This window comes from Nycticebus coucang, chromosome 10, assembly GCF_027406575.1.
Source record: "Nycticebus coucang isolate mNycCou1 chromosome 10, mNycCou1.pri, whole genome shotgun sequence".
NCBI classification, from domain to species: Eukaryota; Metazoa; Chordata; class Mammalia; order Primates; family Lorisidae; genus Nycticebus; species Nycticebus coucang.
The window spans coordinates 45,405,130-45,425,473 of NC_069789.1; the positions used below are offsets into that span (position 1 = coordinate 45,405,130).

The window sequence follows — 20,344 nt, forward strand, 5'->3', positions numbered from 1 at the left end:
ATAGCTTCCTATATGCCACTTCTCTCCCCTTTATCTTTCTTCATTCACTTCTCAACATACAGCAAAAGAGATGCCATTCCAATGGAGTTAATCCTGTCACTACACCCTCCACTGACTTTCTGCCATAGTGAATAAAAACCAACCCTGATGGACTTTAATAGCCCACATGGTCTGTGGTACCACGACCTCTCTGTCCCCATTTCCACAGTCTTCAGATCGTTGTTCCTTTCCAGCCAACAAATCTCATTGCTGTTTATCCCAGGCACATAGAACAGTACCTCCTTACATGTAGTATAAGGACTGTCAATTAAGTCACAAACTCATCCTAAAAAAAGTGCTACAAACCTCATTGCTGAATAACACTACAGTCACCTTCAAAGTACTTGCCCTTCAAAGCAGTTTTGGAATGGCCATCAGAGCTATTGTCATATTAACCTGTGATGTGCTGAATGTCATCAAAATGTCTTTCTGTAAATATTTCTTTTATCAGGTAAAGAAAAAAGTTATTGGGGGGCATGTTAGATGTCCCAAAACATCTAAGTGGAAGGGTAGGATTTCCCAAAACAGTTATTTGTTTACTGGCTAAAAACTCCTTCATAATGCCATGTGAGCTGGTGTGCTATTGTGATACAAGAGCCATGAGTTGTTGGCCAAGATTTTCAGCTAAGATTTGTCTGTTTCTCTATCAATGTTTACTTGGTCTATTATGCTTCTCACAGTCAGCCATTGATTTTGACACAGAATTCAACTAATTTTTGCCATGTTTTGTCAGTTCTGCTCATTATTGGCTGCTCTGACTTCTTTTCATCAGTGACACTTTCTTTTCCCCCAAAGACCCTGTACACTGATATTTTTTTCATGGCATTAACCCCATAACCTTAAACTAACATGTCCCTGATTTCTGTTGTACTTTTGCCAAGTTTAATAAGAAATCTAGGGTGGCACCTGTGGCTCAGTGAGTAGGGCGCCGGCCCCATATACCGAGAGTGGCGGGTTCAAACCCAGCCCCAGCTAAACTGCAACAACAAAATAGCCGGGTGTTGTGGCGGGCCACCTGTAGTCCCAGCTGTTTGGGAGGCTGAGGCCAGAGAATCATGTAAGCCCCAGAGCTGGAGGTTGCTGTGAGCCATGTGACACCACGGCACTCTACCAAGGGCAATAAAGTGAGACTCTGTCTCTACAAAAAAAAAAAAAAATAAGAAATCTAATGTTTGTTTGTGGCTCTAATTAAAGATCTGAGATTCTTAAGACAGTACACAAAAAACACAACAACAATAATGAATGCCACGTAGCAAGACACTGCCACATATGAACACAGCTGTGAGACACTGATGCACCAAGGTTATGAAACCTGACTGAGTTGTTTGTACAGTGCTGCCAACATAAGCACGTGGTGGCAAGTTTGTGAACTTAATTGTCAGACCTTTGTATATTTACTGAATTAGTGAATAATAATGAATAGTTACATTTTAAAATGCCTTAGTGTCATTCTCCTCTTTTTAAGGCATGGGCATAGCAGAGACCTGTGGTGTACCTTTTACAGCACTTACGGAAGACGTGTTGTTCTACCTTGCAAAGGAGGAAGGAAAATAGTGACCTAACTACCTAGTGTATTTAAAAAAAAAAAAAGAAGGATATAGTATACATATTGCATAGCCTGAGAAAGGGACAAACTGTATTTTGGGACATCTTTTTTTTTTTTTTTCTTTTTTTTGATCTGTATTCATCCAGCTTTAGAAATTCCACTTTGAATTTTTTTTTTCTGATTTTATAGTCTCTTACAGTGAACCCAAGTTGAACAGAGAAATCCATATTCTGAAGTATCTTTCTATAAACAGATGTTTGGCAGTAACTAGCTCTGCAGTGTGCACAGTAAAATGCACTGCTACAACCTCCAGCTTTCATTCTAGTTCTTTAAACACATCTGAGAGTCCTGGCCTAGAACATATACTGTAGGGGAAGACACCAGGCTGGTGTGTGTGAGCAGTGGTGTATGGAGGGAGAAATTCAGGGTAGGAGGGGGTGGGGGATGATGAGCCTGGAGACTTCTGCCTGCCATTCATCTGTGCTTGTAAATAGTACTGACCCATACTGGGCTACTATGCATAGATTCTTGTCCCACTTTCTTAAAAAACATTATTAAGAAAGGTGCATATAATGAAACCTCATGTATTATTAACCTAACCTTACTATGAATGTACAAGGAATAGGCTTAATTCAACTAAAATTTATAGGCAATTTGTTAAAGCAGCAGTGCACATTAGAGGGTACATTAGAGCCACATTGGTTTTAACATGCCATTCAATAACTTGAACAGAGGTTAAAAATGCTGCTTAACCTCCATTAAGTATTTTAAAAATGCTTTAATTTAAAATTATTTGGAGTATGTGTACATATATGAATGTACACATATCCACACTAATAAATATAACACTAAATATGTTTTCCCAGTTCCTTTTTTCAGTGCTGGATGACCTCGTAATGTTCAGCAGCAGGCACTTAATCAGAGGCCAGGCCGGGAAAGGCATGAAAGGATGTCAAGGCAGCCCAAGCCCGTGACCCACCTTTGTCCTTGAGAACTAGAGGCAGAGAGGTGCTTATTGAAGACTCTGCAGCCTTGGAATAAAATAAAGGCTAATTTATAATGAAAACAGCTTCCTATGACATGTTTTGTACTAATAGGACAATGCCTCATGCTTCCTCCTAGTATTTACTTTTTGTTTTCTTTTATAATTCATAAAGCAAAGTATCTTGTTTCATTAAGAAGTACATCATATTTATTAAATAATGTGCTTGTAAGCCAGAATTGCATGCAAGGTCCTGCCAATGGAGTTGCAATCAGATGGCTGATATTTCATTAAAAATCAACGCATCAAAGTTGAGATCTGATTATGCCATGTGTCCTACTGTTTGGAGAAACAACTTTCTAGGTTAACATGTTTTTCACAGAGAAACCTGGTCTCAGAATAAGACCTCTTTCTTGATAAATTGTCAGGGAAGAATCTTATCATAGGAAATATAGAAAAGAAAAGTGTATCTAGGAAAGAAAGAAAAGACATTGACAAGTCTTTATTTAAACTTTATTTATTTATTTTGAGACAGAGTCTCGCCTTGTTGCCCTCTGTAGAGTGCTATGGAGTCATAGCTCACAGCAACCTCAAACTCTTGGGCTCAACCTCAAACTTGCTTCAGTCTCCCAAGTAGCTGGGACTATAGGCACCTATCACAACGCCTGGCTAACTTTATTTAAATTGTAATTTAGAAAAATTCCATTTTCATGGAAAACTAGCTACTAGCAGTAACAGTGGTGATAACCGATGTCTACTGAGTGTCTGAGCTCTGTGCTAAGGCCCGTTTAGTATGCACAATATTCTTATGTGTTATTATAGGCCAGTATTATTCCTATTTTAGGGTGGCAGAAATGGAATCTGATTAACTAGAAGAGCCATTTACAAATCTAGGTCCGTTTGACCCCAGAATCTGTTCTCTGTAAGAGTAAAACTTTTCCTGACTAATTCAATATTTGTTTTAAACATTTACACAGTAGATACACACATTTGATAAATATTGAGAATACAAGAAATGGGAAAGAATATAAAGGTTTTACTGTAGGTTTTGAATGCAGGTGTGTATCTATTCATTATAATCTCCCAGATGCAGTCAGAGTTATCAGTATGTATATTTTTTGTCTTTTATTGGATTTGATTCTTTGAGAATATGCTTATGGGGGCCTTTCATGGACATTCAAATAGATGGAAAACTAGAATTTCTGTAAAACAGAAAAGTCCGATAGCACAGTTTCCCTTGTATGAGCACATTGTTATGTTCTTTTTTCTTTGTTTTTAGAACTGGAGATACAGTTTTAAGATGACATTTTCTTTCTGTAGCTCTGTTCCATCTGTTGTTGTTTTAAATTACTATTTTAAATTTATGATGCCTGATTCATATACATTCCTTGCTAGACATCCTAATAGTCCAGGCCACTCCGACCAATCACTCTCATGACTTACAGATTTATATTTACCATTTTCCTTTAAGAGATCATCTCATATTTTAAGGTGTAGCAGATATTTATTCACTCATCCACTCATCATCCATTGAGCCATCTATCCATTTCATTCAGATATTCATTTTTCAGTAAACACCTATTGAATAAATTACTATGCACCAGAGAATGTGCTGGTGTAAGATTTATAATTACAAATATATTAAAGCACTATGGTTTAGTAGGAGAAACTAACCCATATTTAAATGTAATACAATGTGATAAGTAGAGTATTAGAAATTTAGAATATAGAGAAGTAGTAAAGTGGAGGGAATGATAAATTCTTGAAGGATGAGGAGCCTCAAGAACTTAAAGAAAATGATTCCTGAGCTGAGTTTTGAAAATCAATAGGAATTGGCATGATACTTGAGGAGGGAATAGCCACCCAGGAAAAAATGAAGAAAAGTTGAGCATTTAGAACATTTAAAGCATTTCTAATTTCTTTGAAAAAAAATTAATTTTTCTTGAATGAGAGAAATTACACCTTTGGGAGGAATGATATTTCTTGAAATGTGATCAACTTTATGAATATTAATTTTAACATTTTTATATAAAACTACTAAATGGAGGAAAATTATTAGTGTTTTAATTTGAAAACTGCATCATCCACCATACTTCATTCTGAAAATATTGATTTGTAAAATCATTACTGAGCTCATCCTTTGCTGGATGTTACAGGGGAGCCACCCATCCCTCCTTAGTCTCTTAGCATCATGTCCGTTTTCTGTCTTAAGTTGAGAGTACTTTCTTCTAAATGGCTTATAATTAGTGCTTAGCCTCAGCATTGCCCTCCTTTCCTGAAAAAAGCCTGGAGGTTACACCTCTTTTCTATTTCCCATTTCAAGATGTTGGCAAAGCCTTGTTGTTCATGGTCCTCTGGAGGGACATTGCCAAGGAATGGGCTCTGTGTAAAAGCTCAGGACAGATATAGTGCTGGGCAAATAGGAGAGACACCACCCGTCCTGCTAATAACTTGGAACTCTGTGGGGTTTTTTTAGGTTAGGGAGGTTTCTCCTGGATAATGCAACACCATTTTGTGATATAGGTGACTCATTGCTTTACTGGGTGATACAATGTTTTCCAGTTGAGACTTGTTTGGGATGAGGGTTAGCTGAAATGGGAAATACCAATCTTAGCAGGCTGATTTGTGCTATGCATGAACTCTCAGCACCACATATGCAAGGTAGGGATGTTGTCCTAACGACCATGTTTAAGAAAGTGGTACAAAATCATTCGTGGAAAGAAATCTCAAAGAGATCAGTTAAGACGATACAAATATATAAAGATGTGGCATATGGAGTGGAGATAATTGAATGGAGATCAAAAATGTACTGAGTTAAGACAAATTAAGGTCACTTATCTTTAAGCCACACTCAGGAGTGAAAGTTTAAGCAAGAGAAAAGAGAAAATGTTGTTTTCTATACTTGGAAGTCATAAAAGGAGAGATAATGGTCTAGAATTAGCCACATTCAGGTAAGGAGAGAAGTAATCTTTGAGCAGGAAGTTACCTGAGTCATCTTAATTAGAACTGCTTAAAAATAGGACAACTAAAATACTGGTGGGATTAACCTTTATAATCAGGCTCTTGAGAGGAGGAGGGGAATTAACCTCAGGGCAAATTCCAGTGTTGTCTTTTCCTAGAAACCCTCTCTCTAAGGCCAGCCTAAGTATTTTAACAGCATTTTTTTGTTCTCCGCTTGTATTTCTGATTTTTTATATGTTCTATTCTCTAAAACTTGGGCTATCCAAATTCTGCACCAAAATATAGCCACCCCTCATTTGCATTTACAGATTTATCTAATAAATCATGTCTTGTAAAACTCATCCTTAACTGTTCCAGAATTTTCTGTGGCTTGAAGCTGCTGCAATAAGTCCAAATTAATTCTAAGTATCTGTGCTAATGGGTAATTTGTCCAAATTGGAGTGCTGTTAGTACATTCACAATGGCATGATCATGAATTTAAGGACCTAGATACCTTCACAGGAAGTAGGATACAAAGAATCACAACCACAGGAGTTTTGAATCCAGTATAGAAACCTTCTCAGTTTGTGGCTTTGATGGTGTGATGAAATCAGGTATGAGAACACGTATTAACTGCCATGAGTGTACGCAAATTCTGGAAAATATATGTATGTAAGGCGAATTGCTGCCAGAGAATGAAAAGAAGAAAATAACATAATCTAGCTGTAAATTATTATTTTAAAATGACAATATTAGTTAATTCCTTTCAAGTGAATAGCAAAAATTTGGGGCTCCTTTTCCTCACATTGAGCACAGCACTTTTTATTTTATCACTCTTCAGGCTTTCTAAGAGAGAATACACAGGGTCTACCAAGAAAAAAAGCTCTAATTCTGGGTGACTATAAAAGAATGGCTTGTTTCCCACTAGAGCCTGGAGTGAGCTTTTGAGTGTCCAGATTACTTTTGGCTTCTCCCTCTAGATCAGATGACAGAGTGGATCCCCTTTGTGCTCAGGGTCTCTCTTCTTCAATATCACTGCTATTCAAACCTTAAGTTAGTGATCATGGCAGCTGTGCGGTTCATTTTCATTCATTGGAATCCTTCTGTGATCCCTCTACCTCATTGTTCCATATAATTTCTTGTGGCATTTTATATATCCTGTGTGTATCTATGTGTGTGCATGCATGTATGTGTGTGTGTGTGTATATGGATACACACACACACATGCATACATATCCCACAACACAAAGACCACTGTTGTGGGAAAACAAAGCCCAAAGGAGAGAATGACTACCCAAACACCGTATTAAAAGGAAGAAGGCTTTTATTCAACCGGCGGAGCACACGGCATAGAATTCACAATGGCCCTGCCCCCAGACTGGCTTGGTCTTTCCCTTTTTATCTCTACTCAAAAAGTTCTAGCCCATGGGTACCTTTCTCATTGGTCTGTTTGAATCAAGCTGGAGAAGCTGTTCCAGCCCCCACAGAACTACAGGATTATACAGAAGCAGAAATTTCCAGGTCCCAGGAAGTTAAGTTTCTACAAATTGACTGAGTCACCATGGGGAGGACCCTGCAGGCGTACCCGTGGGGTCTCCTGAGAAGACCTCTGTTCTAGATGTCACCCTTCCTCAGGGCCCTCGCATCATCTCTCCTTCAGATGCCCCCTCCATCATTAGAAAGATGTCTGATGTCTTTCTAATTTTCTAACCATTGGCTTCCACTTCTAGTCCAGTAGATTTTAAGCAAAGAAAAGACCGTATACATATAAAACCTTTTAATTCCTTTCTTTTCAGGTTTTTATGTTTCTCCAGGCAGTGCCACTGGCTGCCTGCCATGTTCATGCCACGTGACTGGTGCAGTCCATAACGTCTGCAGTAGTCTGACTGGTCAGTGTGTTTGCCAAGATGTTTCAGTTACTGGGCAAAATTGTGACCAGTGTAAAGACCATTACTTTGGATTTGATCCTCAGACTGGAAGGTAAGCTTTTATAAGAATCAATAATTAAATATCTCTTTTAGTTATTTTTGTGATTATATTTACTAACAATAATTTTTAAGAGCAGACTAAAAACAATGTTTTCTACAAAAATTTCCCTTTTTGCTGATAGGTTTTTGGTCCTGTGATATCTGCCTTTATTAAAAATAATTGTAATCTTTAAATATTTCCTAGAGTGGGATTGCTATATACTCATAGATATGCCCTATACTAGGGTCTGGGAATATTAAATTATTATTATCGTTATTATTTTTTGAGCGGAGAAAGAGAATCTCGCTATTTTGCCCTCAGTAGAGTGCTATGTTGTCACAGCTCACAGCAACCTCCAACTCTTGAGTTTAAGTGATTCTCTTGCCTCAGCCTCCCAAGTAGCTGGGACTACAGGCACCCACCACAACGCCTGGCTATTTTGTTGTTGTTGTTGTCATTGTTGTTTAGGTGGCCTGGACTGTGTTCGAATCCATCAGCCCCAGTGCATGTGGGCTGGCGCTGTAACCACTGTGCTACAAGCGCTGAGTCCTCAGAATATTAAATTAGATAAAATCCTTTTTTCCTCAAAAAGCTTACAATCTTGAGTTGGAGAAAGTGACAGGTAAAGTGATATCTAAAGAAGAAAATATGCACATACACATAACATATGCACATGTGTGGGCTGGGAGAGCTAGCATATATATGTGTATGGTTTATACCATGTGGCTCTGGAATTTATTGCTTGTTGCTTATTAGTTTATTACACCTGTTTGTTTTCCCAGCCTAATTTAGGTATAAAGACCAGCAGATTAGAAACACATCTTTTGTATTCTGTATTAAGATGAATCTTTTTTTTCCAGTATAAAATGTTTATTCTGAAATAAGCAACTTTTCAAAGTTACACTGTCTTAATATTCTATTTCTTATTTCCTACCTGTCTGTGGGTATTTGCTTTTATTCATTTGTGTTTCCTGCTATATTTTTGAAGATGTGCTATTGTGCCAATTCCATGCATGTGTACATGTGTGTTTGGTCTGATTATCTGAAGCGCAGACTTAATCTATGAATTCTGTGGTGTTCCTATCGCCAAGCAACTGGTGTGCTGAACTCAGAAGTTAGGTAACCAGTCAAATCTATTTCGCAATGTGTGTGTATTTATGAATATAATTGCTAATTACTCAAAAGTTTGAGATTATTTGGGCTCTTGAAAACTCCTTTTCCCCAGCTGCCTGCCTTTTGGGCCTTACACTCTGCATTGCCACTTCCATCTTAGGGTGGGCAGGTGACAGGGTAAGTATTAAAGAGAACTCAAACCAGTTCATCTTGACTTGCTTTTAAAATTTGATTAAAAAAACTTTAGAAAGAATATTTAAAATTTTTATTAAACCAGTTTTTGTTCTCATTACATACACACAAACACACGCATAGTAATCCATGATGTTCTACTTCTATTACTGTAGAAATATTACCTTGGTCATCTGAGAGCATTAATACTCTTTTCTACAAAGGCTGAATCACTCTGAATGAATACAGAAGGAACATGGAATGGTAAATAAGGAGTACCATCAGGATTTTGATAGTGAATTGGAGCTTGTTATTGCACGTACTACCTCTAGTATGTACTTTCTTTGAAAGAATATTGCATAAATTCTCCAGTTAGAACTCGGGGATGAGTTTGTTCATTCCTGGCCACCTCTGTCATTAGATTTTCTGTCTTTTTCATAGTTCTGTCCACACCATGATAAAACTATCCTCCTCAATCCACCATCCTCCTTGGAACACCCATGCCCATCAGTGGCATTTTGTGAGAGTCTTTCTTATTTCTGTTCTTCTGATTCTCCTTTTACTCAGAGTTGTCACCCAGACCTCTGCTAAATGACCTAGAAATGTCTAATTGTCTCAGCTTTTCCACTTAAGTTACTTTCTTCAAGTGAAAGTTGATTCCCTTCATTTCACCATTTCTTCTACCCTTCAGTGCTCTTAAATTCAAGGGTGACCTTTCCCCCTGTTCCGCTTCTCGCCCATTACCTACCCATCTCGCTCCTGACCTCAGTTCAATCCAGGACCAAAAACTGCTCACAGAACAGTGTTCCATCTCCTGTCACTCTGCAGCAGGCCAGTGCTGGACTCGGCTTCCCTGGGTTCGAAGGGGGATTGTAATATTCACCTAAATCTGATGAGTCAGATTTAAACCTACACAGATTTAAACTCTGAAAGATTCAGAGTATGTGTAGGTTTAAAGCGTCAAAAGGATTTACAAGTTTGTTATACATAAAATTAGGTCCTGTATGTATTTGATGCTGCTATTATAATGATTGGGACTAAAAAGGGAATTACCTTTTTAAAATTAGAAATGGTGCTTTGAAATGATAATGCTTTTCTCCCATCCTCTTGTTTTATCTTTCCATGTCAGGTTTTCTTTCATTGAGAACCTCATCAGAGGGAGGGCATTTCCTCTGCCCCCGACTCCTGCTGTCATCCTGAGCTGCTTCAGCACCTGCTGCAGCTTTCTGGTTTCTTCATTCAATTCTGTTCCTGCGACTCATCTTCAGGGCTCCACCCTTATAATCTTGTGACATTTACAACTTCTCTACTTCTCGAATCTTCCTAATCCCAGAAATGCTGCTCTGTCTACATACCACATTTTTCCAATTCCAATTTATCCCTGAACCCTCACAAAAGCTGCTGCTTCTGTTAATCTCTAGTCCATTATCCCCACGTAGTTCCCTTTTGATCAGTCTCCTCCCTGACTTTACTGTCTCCCACTCCTTCTCCTGGGCAAAACTGCTTGAAGCTGACTCCTTAGAGTATCCTGATTGCCATCTCCCTTCCACTGTACGGTGGGTCAGTTGTGGAGATGACTTCCCTGCTCCTGCCCCAAGCCACGTACCTGTCCTGCTTGGAAGTGTTACCATGGATGGCTTCTCATCACCTTCCTTCTCTCCCTCTTTAAACTTCCAACAGCCTCTGATTCCTGTTCCTGCCCTTGCCCTTTCTGATAACCCAGCACTCTGTTTCATAGACAATGGAATCAGATATAACTATCTCCAGATCATCTTTTCTCCCCCTCCAATTCGTCTACATTGTCACACATTGTTAATTTTTTATTTGGCCTTGGAAGAAAACTAGAAAGTAATTGCTTTCTAAAAACAAGCTCTTGCCTGTCTTGGTGTGATTCCTTTCTGTTTGCCCCTCTACCTGCTTCTGAACTTTGCTTCCTTAAATCCTCCCTTTACCTTCAACATCTCCTCACTGGCTATATCACTGTCTACAAATATGCTCCGCATTGCCATGCTGAAAATGCCTCCCTTCCTGTGCTCTATCTGGGCGTTACTGTGTAATCTCTCACTCTTCATTTCCTTACTAACCTTTAAAAAGAGTTATAAAGTTTCTTTCCTTGATTCTTCATTTTCTTCCTTTCCATTCATTTTTCAGACCCTATACCTGCTACAGATATTAGCAGAACTTGCAAAATCTAGATAGCCAAGAAATAGTTTAGATGATCATTAAAATTGTCATGATTGCCTGAGAAAGACCGAGAAGCCATCTAATTGACTCACTTTATATCCAGATAGGAAACGGGAATTATCCCCACACAATACACTTAAAAAGGCAGCGAAAGATAAAATTAATTTGCGACTGCTTCTCGTGACTTAACTTTTTTTCATTGTGCCAATTATTTTATTGTCTTCCCTATTTCTTGAAATTATCTCTTATTTTTGCCTCCAAGGTTCCACTTCTCTCATTGTTTTCTGTCTCTTTTGCCGGCTACTAGTCTTTAATATGGCCCTTCACTTTACACATCTATGCTTACAATTTTTACCACTGCCAACATGTTAATGGCTCTCAAATATGTTTTTACCTTTTCAGATCTCTCTCTTAGGCTCTAGCCTGTAGCTCATTTTCCCTCTGGGTTTTACACCTGTGTGTCTCTCCTGCATTTTATTTTAATACAGCTAGCACAGAACTAATTGTATTACTTTCTCACTGTCCCCTATATAAAAAGGCTCATGCCATCAACATCTTGGTGACAGAGACAGAAACCTTCAAATAATTAGTCAAATCCAAATCATCCATGTTTGAATAGGGCTTAGAATCTTGCCAGGTTGGGCAGGGTTGGCTCTGATAGTGAATAGAGTCTACAGGCTGTCACTGGAAAGAACTGTGGAAGGGGCGAGCTGCTGTATATAATGCAGCTTCTCTGAAAAGAATGGAAAGCATGAAACCTCCCATGACTGCATGGGGCCCAAGGAAGTTGACAGGATGTGTCCCTTCCTCAGTCAGTCACATGAAAGACCTGTGATTTGAGTTGACCCTTCTACGGAGATGTATTGCACTGATGAAATTCTGCTGTCTCTTTTCACTTTAACATTGATAATCGTTAGCGAGGAAATCCTCTAGCACAAAAGGTCATGGAGAAAGATATTTCAAAATGTGAAAATGAGAATTGCTTGAGTGTATACTTTTGCTCAACACTGAGAAGGGATAAAAATGAATTTTCCCATTTTTATGTGTTCCATTCTCTCTTGAATGATATTGTTCTTGAATCTCTTTGTTGACTTTAGGCTATTACTGTATATATACTAACATTAGCTATTTTTATAATGTGTAAACAGATGGCCAAAATATATGGGATTCCATCTAGTATAAGAAATTTTTGTTTCTTGAAGGAAAAAGTTCACAAATAGTCTAAATGTACACACATTTGATATAGGAAAATGGGTATACCCTGCTGTTAAAAATATTTTTTGAAAGGAAAGAAAATCAGCTAAAATTAATTAAATCTGTCTTTAACTCTAAATGCTATAGTCGTACAAATATAAATTTATTAACTTTCAAAATATACAATAAATTATACATTTTTCTTTTTTAAAAAGCAGATACAAGTATCATATTTCTTCATTAATTTAGAAAATAAACTTCTATCTGCCTTGCCCATGTATCCCTCACCACTTCCACGCTGTCTTTATTTATGTCTCCAATGCTTGCTATATTTTTTCTCTTGTTTTCTTTTCTTTTTTTTTTTTTATTGTTGGAGATTCATTGAGGGTACAATAAGACAGGTTACATTGATTGCAATTGTTAGGTAAAGTCCCTCTCGCAATCATGTCTTGCCCCCAGAAAGTGTGACACACACCAAGGCCCCACCCCCCTCCCTCCGACCCTCTTTCTCCTTCCCCCCCATAACCTTAATTGTCATTAATTGTCCTCATATCAAAATTGAGTACATAGGATTCATGCTTCTCCATTCTTGTGATGCTTTACTAAGAATAATGTCTTCCACTTCCATCCAGGTTAATACGAAGGATGTAAAGTCTCCATTTTTTTTAATGGCTGAATAGTATTCCATGGTATACATATACCACAGCTTGTTAATCCATTCTGGGATGGTGGGCATTTAGGCTGTTTCCACATTTTGGCGATTGTAAATTGAGCTGCAATAAACAGCCTAGTACAAGTGTCCTTATGATAAAAGGATTTTTTCCCTTCTGGGTAGATGCCCAGTAATGGGATTGCAGGATCAAATGGGAGGTCTAGCTTGAGTGCTTTGAGGTTTCTCCATACTTCCTTCCAGAAAGGTTGTACTAGTTTGTAGTACCACCAGCAGTATAAAAGTGTTCCCTTCTCTCCACATCCACGCCAGCATCTGCAGTTTTGAGATTTTGTGATGTGGGCCATTCTCACTGGGGTTAGATGATATCTCAGGGTTGTTTTCATTTGCATTTCTCTAATATATAGAGATGATGAACATTTTTTCATGTGTTTGTTAGCCATTCGTCTGTCATCTTTAGAGAAAGTTCTATTCATGTCTCTTGCCCATTGATATATGGGATTGCTGACTTTTTTCATGTGGATGAATTTGAGTTCTCTATAGATCCTAGTTATCAAGCTTTTGTCTGATTGAAAATATGCAAATATCCTTTCCCATTGTGTAGGTTGTCTCTTTGCTTTGGTTATTGTCTCCTTAGCTGTACAAAAGCTTTTCAGTTTAATGAAGTCTCATTTGTTTCTTTTTGTTGTTGCAATTGCCATGGCAGTCTTCTTCATGAAGTCTTTCCCCAGGCCAATATCTTCCAGTATTTTTCCTACGCTTTCTTGGAGGATTTTTATTGTTTCATGCCTTAAATTTAAGTCCTTTATCCATCTTGAATCAATTTTTGTGAGTGGGGAAAGGTGTGGGTCCAGTTTCAGTCTTTTACATGTAGACATCCAGTTCTCTCAACACCATTTATTGAATAGGGAGTCTTTCCCCCAAGGTATGTTCTTGTTTGGTTTATCGAAGATTAGGTGGTTGTAAGATGTTAGTTTCATTTCTTGGTTTTCAATTCTATTCCAAGTGTCTATGTCTCTCTTTTTGTGCCAGTACCATGTTGTCTTGACCACTATGGCTTTGTAGTACAGACTAAAATCTGGTATGCTGATGCCCCTAGCTTTATTTTTATTACTAAGAACTGCCTTAGCTATACAGGGTCTTTTCCGGTTCCATACAAAACGCAGAATCATTTTTTCCAAATCTTGAAAGTATACGACGTTGGTATTTTGATAGGAATGGCATTGAATAGGTAGATTGCTTTGGGAAGTATAGACATTTTAACAATGTTGATTCTTCCCGTACATGAGCATGGTATGTTCTTCCATTTGTCAATATCCTCTGCTATTTCCTTTCTGAGGATTTCATAGTTTTCTTTATAGAGGTCCTTCACCTCCTTCGTTGGGTATATTTCTAGGTATTTCATTTTCTTTGAAACCATGGTGAAGGGAGTTGTGTCCTTAATTAGCTTCTCATCTTGACTGTTATTGGTGTATACAAAGGCTACTGACTTGTGGACATTGATTTTATATCCTGAAACATTACTGTATTTTTTGATGACTTCTAGGAGTCTTGTGGTTGAGTCTTTGGGGTTCTCTAAGTATAAGATCATGTCGTCAGCAAAGAGGGAGAGTTTGACCTCCTCTGGTCCCATTTGGATTCCCTTTATTTCCTTGTCTTGCCTAATTGTATTGGCTAGAACTTCCAGCACTACGTTGAATAGTAAAGGTGACAGAAGACAACCTTGTCTGGTTCCAGTTCTAAGAGGAAAAGCTTTCAGTTTTACTCCATTCAGTAAAATATTGGCTGTGGATTTGTCATAGATAGCTTCAATCAGTTTTAGAAATGTGCCACCTATGCCTATACTCTTCAGTGTTCTAATTAGAAAAGGATGCTGGATTTTATCAAATGCTTTATCTGCATCTATTGAGAGGATCATGTGATCTTTATTTTTGCCTCTGTTAATATGGTGGATAACGTTTATAGACTTGCGTATGTTAAACCAGCCTTGCATCCCTGGGATGAAGCCTACTTGATCATGATGAATGACTTTTTTGATGATAAGCTGTAATCTATTGGCTAGGATTTTGTTGAGAATTTTTGCATCTATATTCCTGAGTGAGATTGGTCTGAAATTCTCCTTTTGGTTTGGGTCTTTTCCTGGTTTTGGTATCAGGGTGATGTTTGCTTCATAGAATGTGTTGGGGAAGATTCCTTCTTCCTCAATTTTTTGGAATAATTTCTGCGGTACAGGAATAAGCTCTTCCTTGAAGGTTTGATAGAATTCTGGAGTGAAGCCATCTGGACCAGGGCACTTTTTGGTTGGAAGATTTTTTATTGTTTCTTTGATCTCAGTGCTTGAAATTGGTCTATTCAGGAGCTCTATTTCTTCCTGGCTGAGTCTAGGGAGAGGGTGTGATTCCAAAAATTGATCCATTTCCTTCACATTGTCAAATTTCTGGGCATAGAGTTTCTGGTAGTATTCAGAGATGATCTCTTGTATCTCTGTGGGATCAGTTGTTATTTCCCCTTTATCATTTCTGATTGAGGTTACTAGAGATTTTACTTTTCTATTCCTCATTAGTCTGGCCAATGGTTTATCTATTTTATTTATTTTTTCAAAAAACCAACTCCTTGTTTCATTAATTTTCAGAATGATTCTTTTGTTTTCAATTTCATTGATCTCTGATTTGATTTTGGATATTTCTTTTCTTCTGCTGAGTTTAGGCTTAGATTGTTCTTCTTTCTCCAATTCCATAAGATCTCTTGTAGGATTGTTGGTGCGCTCTTTCAGTTTTTCGAATATAGGCATCTAAAGCGATGAATTATCCTCTCAAAACTGCTTTTGCAGTATCCCATAGGTTTTGGTAGCTTGTGTCTTCATTGTTGTTATGCTCAAGGAAGTTAATGATTTCCTGTTTTATTTCTTCCTGCACCCATCTGTTATTCAACAGAAGATTGTTTAATTTCCATGCCTTTGTGTGGGTTCGAGCATTTTTGTTAGAGTTGAGTTCCACCTTAGTGCCTTATGGTCTGAAAAGATACAAGGTAAAATTTCAATTCTTTTGATTCTGTTGATATTTTTTTTGTGTCCCAGGATATGATCAATTTTGGAGAATGTTCCATGGGGTGCTGAGAAGAATGTATATTCTTTATCTTTGGGATGGAGTGTTCAATATGCGTCTATCAAGCACAGTTGTTCTAGGGTCTCATTTAAATCTCTTATATCTTTGTTTAATTTCTGTCTAGAGGATCTGTCCAGCTTTGTAAGAGGAGTGTTAAAGTCCTCTGTTGTTATGGTATTATCAGATATCATATTGCTCAGACTGAGTAAGGTCTGTTTCAAGAATTGGGAGCATTTAAATTGGGTGCATAAATATTTAGAATTGAAATGTCTTCTTTTATTTTTTCCTTGACCAATATAAAGCGACCATCTTTGTCTTTTTTGACTTTATTTGGTTTAAATCCACATGTATCTGAAAATAAGATTGCAACTCCTCTTTTCTTCTGAATTCCATTTGCCTGAAAAATTGTCTTCCAACCCTTGACTCGGAGTTTTAATTTGTCTTTTGAAGCCAGCTGTGTTTCTTGCAGACAGCAAATGGATGGCTTGTGTTTTTTAATCCAATTAGCCAATCTGTGTCTCTTTAGTGGGGAATTCAAGCCATTAACATTTATTGAGATAATTGATAAATGTGGTAGTATTCTATTCGTCTTATTTGGTGAGAGTCCATTGCTTAGTTTTATCTTTTGCATCAGTGTGGAGGTTAGGTTCTGTCCTTTAATTTCTGAGTTCTTACTTTGCTGCTGATCCATTGTGGTGGTCAGTGTGCAGAACAGGTTGAAGTATTTCCTGTAGAGCTGGTCTTGTTTTGGCGAATTTCCTCAATGTTTGTATATCCATAAATGATTTGATTTCTCCGTCAATTTTGAAGCTTAGCTTAGCAGGGTACAGAATTCTGGGCTGGAAATTGTTCTGTTTAAGTAGATTAAAGGTAGATGACCATTGCCTTCTTGCTTAGAAAGTTTCATTAGAGAAGTCTGCGGTCACTCTGATGGATTTGCCCCTGTAGGTCAACTGGTGCTTACTCCTGGCAGCTTGCAGAATCTTTTCTTTTGTCTTGACTTTGGACAGGTTCATCACAATGTGTCTTGGAGAAGCTCGGTTAGAGTTGAGGCGACCTGGGGTCCGATATCCCTCTGAAAGCAGTGTGTCAGAACCTTTTGATATTTGGGAAATTTTCTTTTATAATATTCTCTAGTATGGCTTCCATTCCTCTGGGGCATTCTTCTTCCCCTTCTGGAATTCCTATAACTCGTATGTTGGAACGCTTCATAAAGTCCCATAATTCTGACAGTGAACGTTCTACTTTCTCTCTCTTCTTTTCTGCCTCTTTTACTATCTGAGTTATCTCAAGAACTTTGTCTTCTACCTCTGAAATTCTTTCTTCTGCATGGTCTAACCTGTTGCTGATACTTTCCATTGCATCTTTAAGTTCCCTAATTGACTGTTTCAGTTTCTTCAGCTCTGCTATATCCTTTTGATATTCTTCATATCATTCGTCTCTTATTTGATTCTGTTTTTGGATTTCCTTTTGGTTATTTTCCACTTTATTAGCAATGTCCTTCATTGTTTCCATCATTTCTTTCATTGTTTTCAACATGTGTATTCTAAATTCCCTTTCTGTCATTCCTAACATTTCTTTATAGGTGGAATCCTCTGCAGTAGCTACCTCATGGTCCCTTGGCGGGGTTGTTCTGGACTGGTTCTTCATGTTGCCTGGAGTTTTCTGCTGATTCTTCCTTATGAATGATTTCTTTTATCTGTTTCCTTGCACTAATTTTCCTTTCACTTCCTCTTGCTCTTTAAGTTCTCGTGCCTGTGGACTAAGGGTTACAGGACCAGAAGGGTGAGAAGGTTGAAGAGCAAAAAAGGGATGAAAGAAAGGAGGACCGAGTGATAAGAAAAAAAAGAAAAATAGAGAAAGGAGAGGGGGTGGGTAAAAGGAATATTGAGAAAAAGAAGAGAGGCACAGAAAGAGGGAGACAGAGCAATATAGGTGTACAGTAGGGTACTTTGACCCAACCTTAAAATAAACCCACCTTCTTCGGGTGCCCAGTTGGGTGGTTCCCTTGAGGTCAGCAGCTGTTTGCTAACCTGATCAGACACAGTACCCCACCTCCACCAAGTAGAGAGGAAAGACAAAAATGGTATAAATCAAACCAAAACAAGCAAACAGAAAACTTTATGGGATAAAATTGGGTGAAAAACCAAATAATAGCAGTAGAAACACTAGCAAAAATGAAGTTCTAGTTATTGAAAAAGGCAACAATGGGAAATTATAATTAAACTGGAATAATTGAGAAAGAAAAAGGATCTGTATGGAAAAGGTTGAAATTAAAAACCAAAACAACATCAAAATAAACAAAAAAAACAACCAAACCAAAAAAAAAACAAAAAAATGCAACCAAAAATAAAGCAGTATGTATATGTTATTGAATATTGTCTAGGTAACATGTGATCTTCTGGGGTATGAGATGTTAATCACAGTTCTGATACGACTGGAGGCTGTTGATTTCTCAAACCCCAGCAGGTAGACACCCTAAATCTCTCTTCAGCCCACTTAAAAGGCACTTTGAACTTGTAAACTTGCTGAGCAGAAGCTTTCCCAGGAAAGTGCTTGTCACTGGAATCACTGCTGAAGTGGCTATCCACTTATCCAGTGTGTCAAAACTGGTCTCACTCTGCCCCTGAGGGTTAGGGCTGCAAGGCGGCTCAGACCCCACCCTTAGGTTACTTGGTCGCTGGATTACCAGCTCCCACCCGATTCTAGCTCTGCGACCCTGAGGGCGGAGCTTGCCGGGGCAGATTGCTCACAATCCTCCCTGTGACCCACAGCCAAACACTATTAGCTCCATCTGGCTCAGCGGCTCAGACTGGGACCCTAGACAATGGCCAAAATTCTCCACACTCCCGCTCAGGCTCTCCCCAAGGCAGTTCAACTGAGTGCCAAGTCCAAAGACACCAAAACAGTTTACAGGTAAGGCCTTTCTGGTTTGCAGTCTCGTTGCTACTAAACTACAGTTGTGGGCGGGGTTAGACAGATTGAACACATGCAACCACTTGCCGTTTTTCCACTGTTTTAGTCCTCCTCTTGGGGTCCAGAAGTCTCTCACTGACTCCCTGTATCCTCACCGGGGTGATGATAGGCAGATCCCACCAGCCAGAGATGCCTGGAGTCCTATCTCCCCAGACTCAAGGTGCCCAGATGCAAGGAAGCTGTTACTCCAAGTCTATGTAATTTCAATTTAATATTCTCAGACCATAATACAATAGTAGGCACATAGTTGGCATTCAATAAGTGCTTATTGAATACATATCCTTGAAATGGTATGTAAGGGGTAACACTTCAGACTCCATTGACTCAACTCAAGCAAATGTCTCTGTCCAGGTCTGCTTTATTTCTTTCATAAAAATCAGGAACTGCAAGACTGATATAAACAGGTATGATCTGGCCCCACCACACCAGCAGGAAAACCGCCTCGCCAGAGCTGCTGCCCTAGCCTCTGGGAGCCGCCGAGCCCCGAGGTTCCCGAGCTTCCCGTGCACCTCTCTTGGTTTATTTTCTATACTTTTTGAATACTCTGAAGGAAAAGGTAAATAAAATATACACTGATTCTAAACAAAAACAATAACAAAAATCCACCCCAAACAACAATAATCTCCCGTGACCAAGCTGAAAAATCATTTGCTTATTTCTAAGTGGTTTATTCTTCAAAAGTTACTGATCAGAGAAAAGGGGCCATGTATTTTAAAAAGCTGATACTAGTGCAAACTTACTCCCTTTACCTCTGACACATAAAACAAACATGATTTAATCAGTATTGAAAACAATGAAGAAAAAAAGTCTGCCCACTGAAAAATCAATGAAACAAAAACAGTATATAGTATTTGTCTAACCCAAACAATGAGACAAAAAAATGGGCCATATTCAATTCATCTCAGTTGGTAATTGAGACCTGTATTTGACACTCTGCACTCACTACTGCCCTCAGGTTGTCCCATAACTATAATTGCTCTTTCCTATGGCTCCCTAAAAATTCCTCTAGTTCATCTGGTAACACATTGTTTCTTCTTCTCCTTCTCCTTCTTCTTCTCCTTCTCTCTTTTTTTAACACTGAGTCTCACTTTATCATCCTTGGTAGAGAGACATGGTGTCAGAGCTCACAGCAACCTTCAACTCTGGGGCTTAACTGATTCTCTTGCCTCAGTCTCCCAAGAAGCTGGGACTACAGGTGCCTGCCACAATGCCCAGCTATTTTTTAGAGATAAGGTCTTGCTCTGGATCAGGCTGGTCTCCAACCTGTGAGCTCAGGCAATCTATCGGCCTTGGCCTTCCAGAGTGCTCTGATTACAGGCATGAGCCACCGCACAAGGCCTGCCATTGTTTTTCTTATATAATATCTACATATCACAACCCCAAAGGTTTCTTTCCTAATTATGTATCCTCTATATTCATCAGGCCTAGTTTGCCTTGTTTTAAGCCTTAAGGAGACA

General features: G+C 38.5%; 1 protein-coding gene across 1 annotated transcript in view; it reads left to right on the forward strand.

Moving 5' to 3' along the window:
• Positions 1-20,344, forward strand: part of USH2A (usherin) — an 868,259-nt gene that overhangs the window by 218,973 nt on the left and 628,942 nt on the right. The window contains exon 14 of the mRNA XM_053607912.1: positions 7,304-7,487. Within this exon, the coding sequence (XP_053463887.1) occupies positions 7,304-7,487 (184 nt within the window). The remainder of the gene's footprint in view (positions 1-7,303; positions 7,488-20,344) is intronic.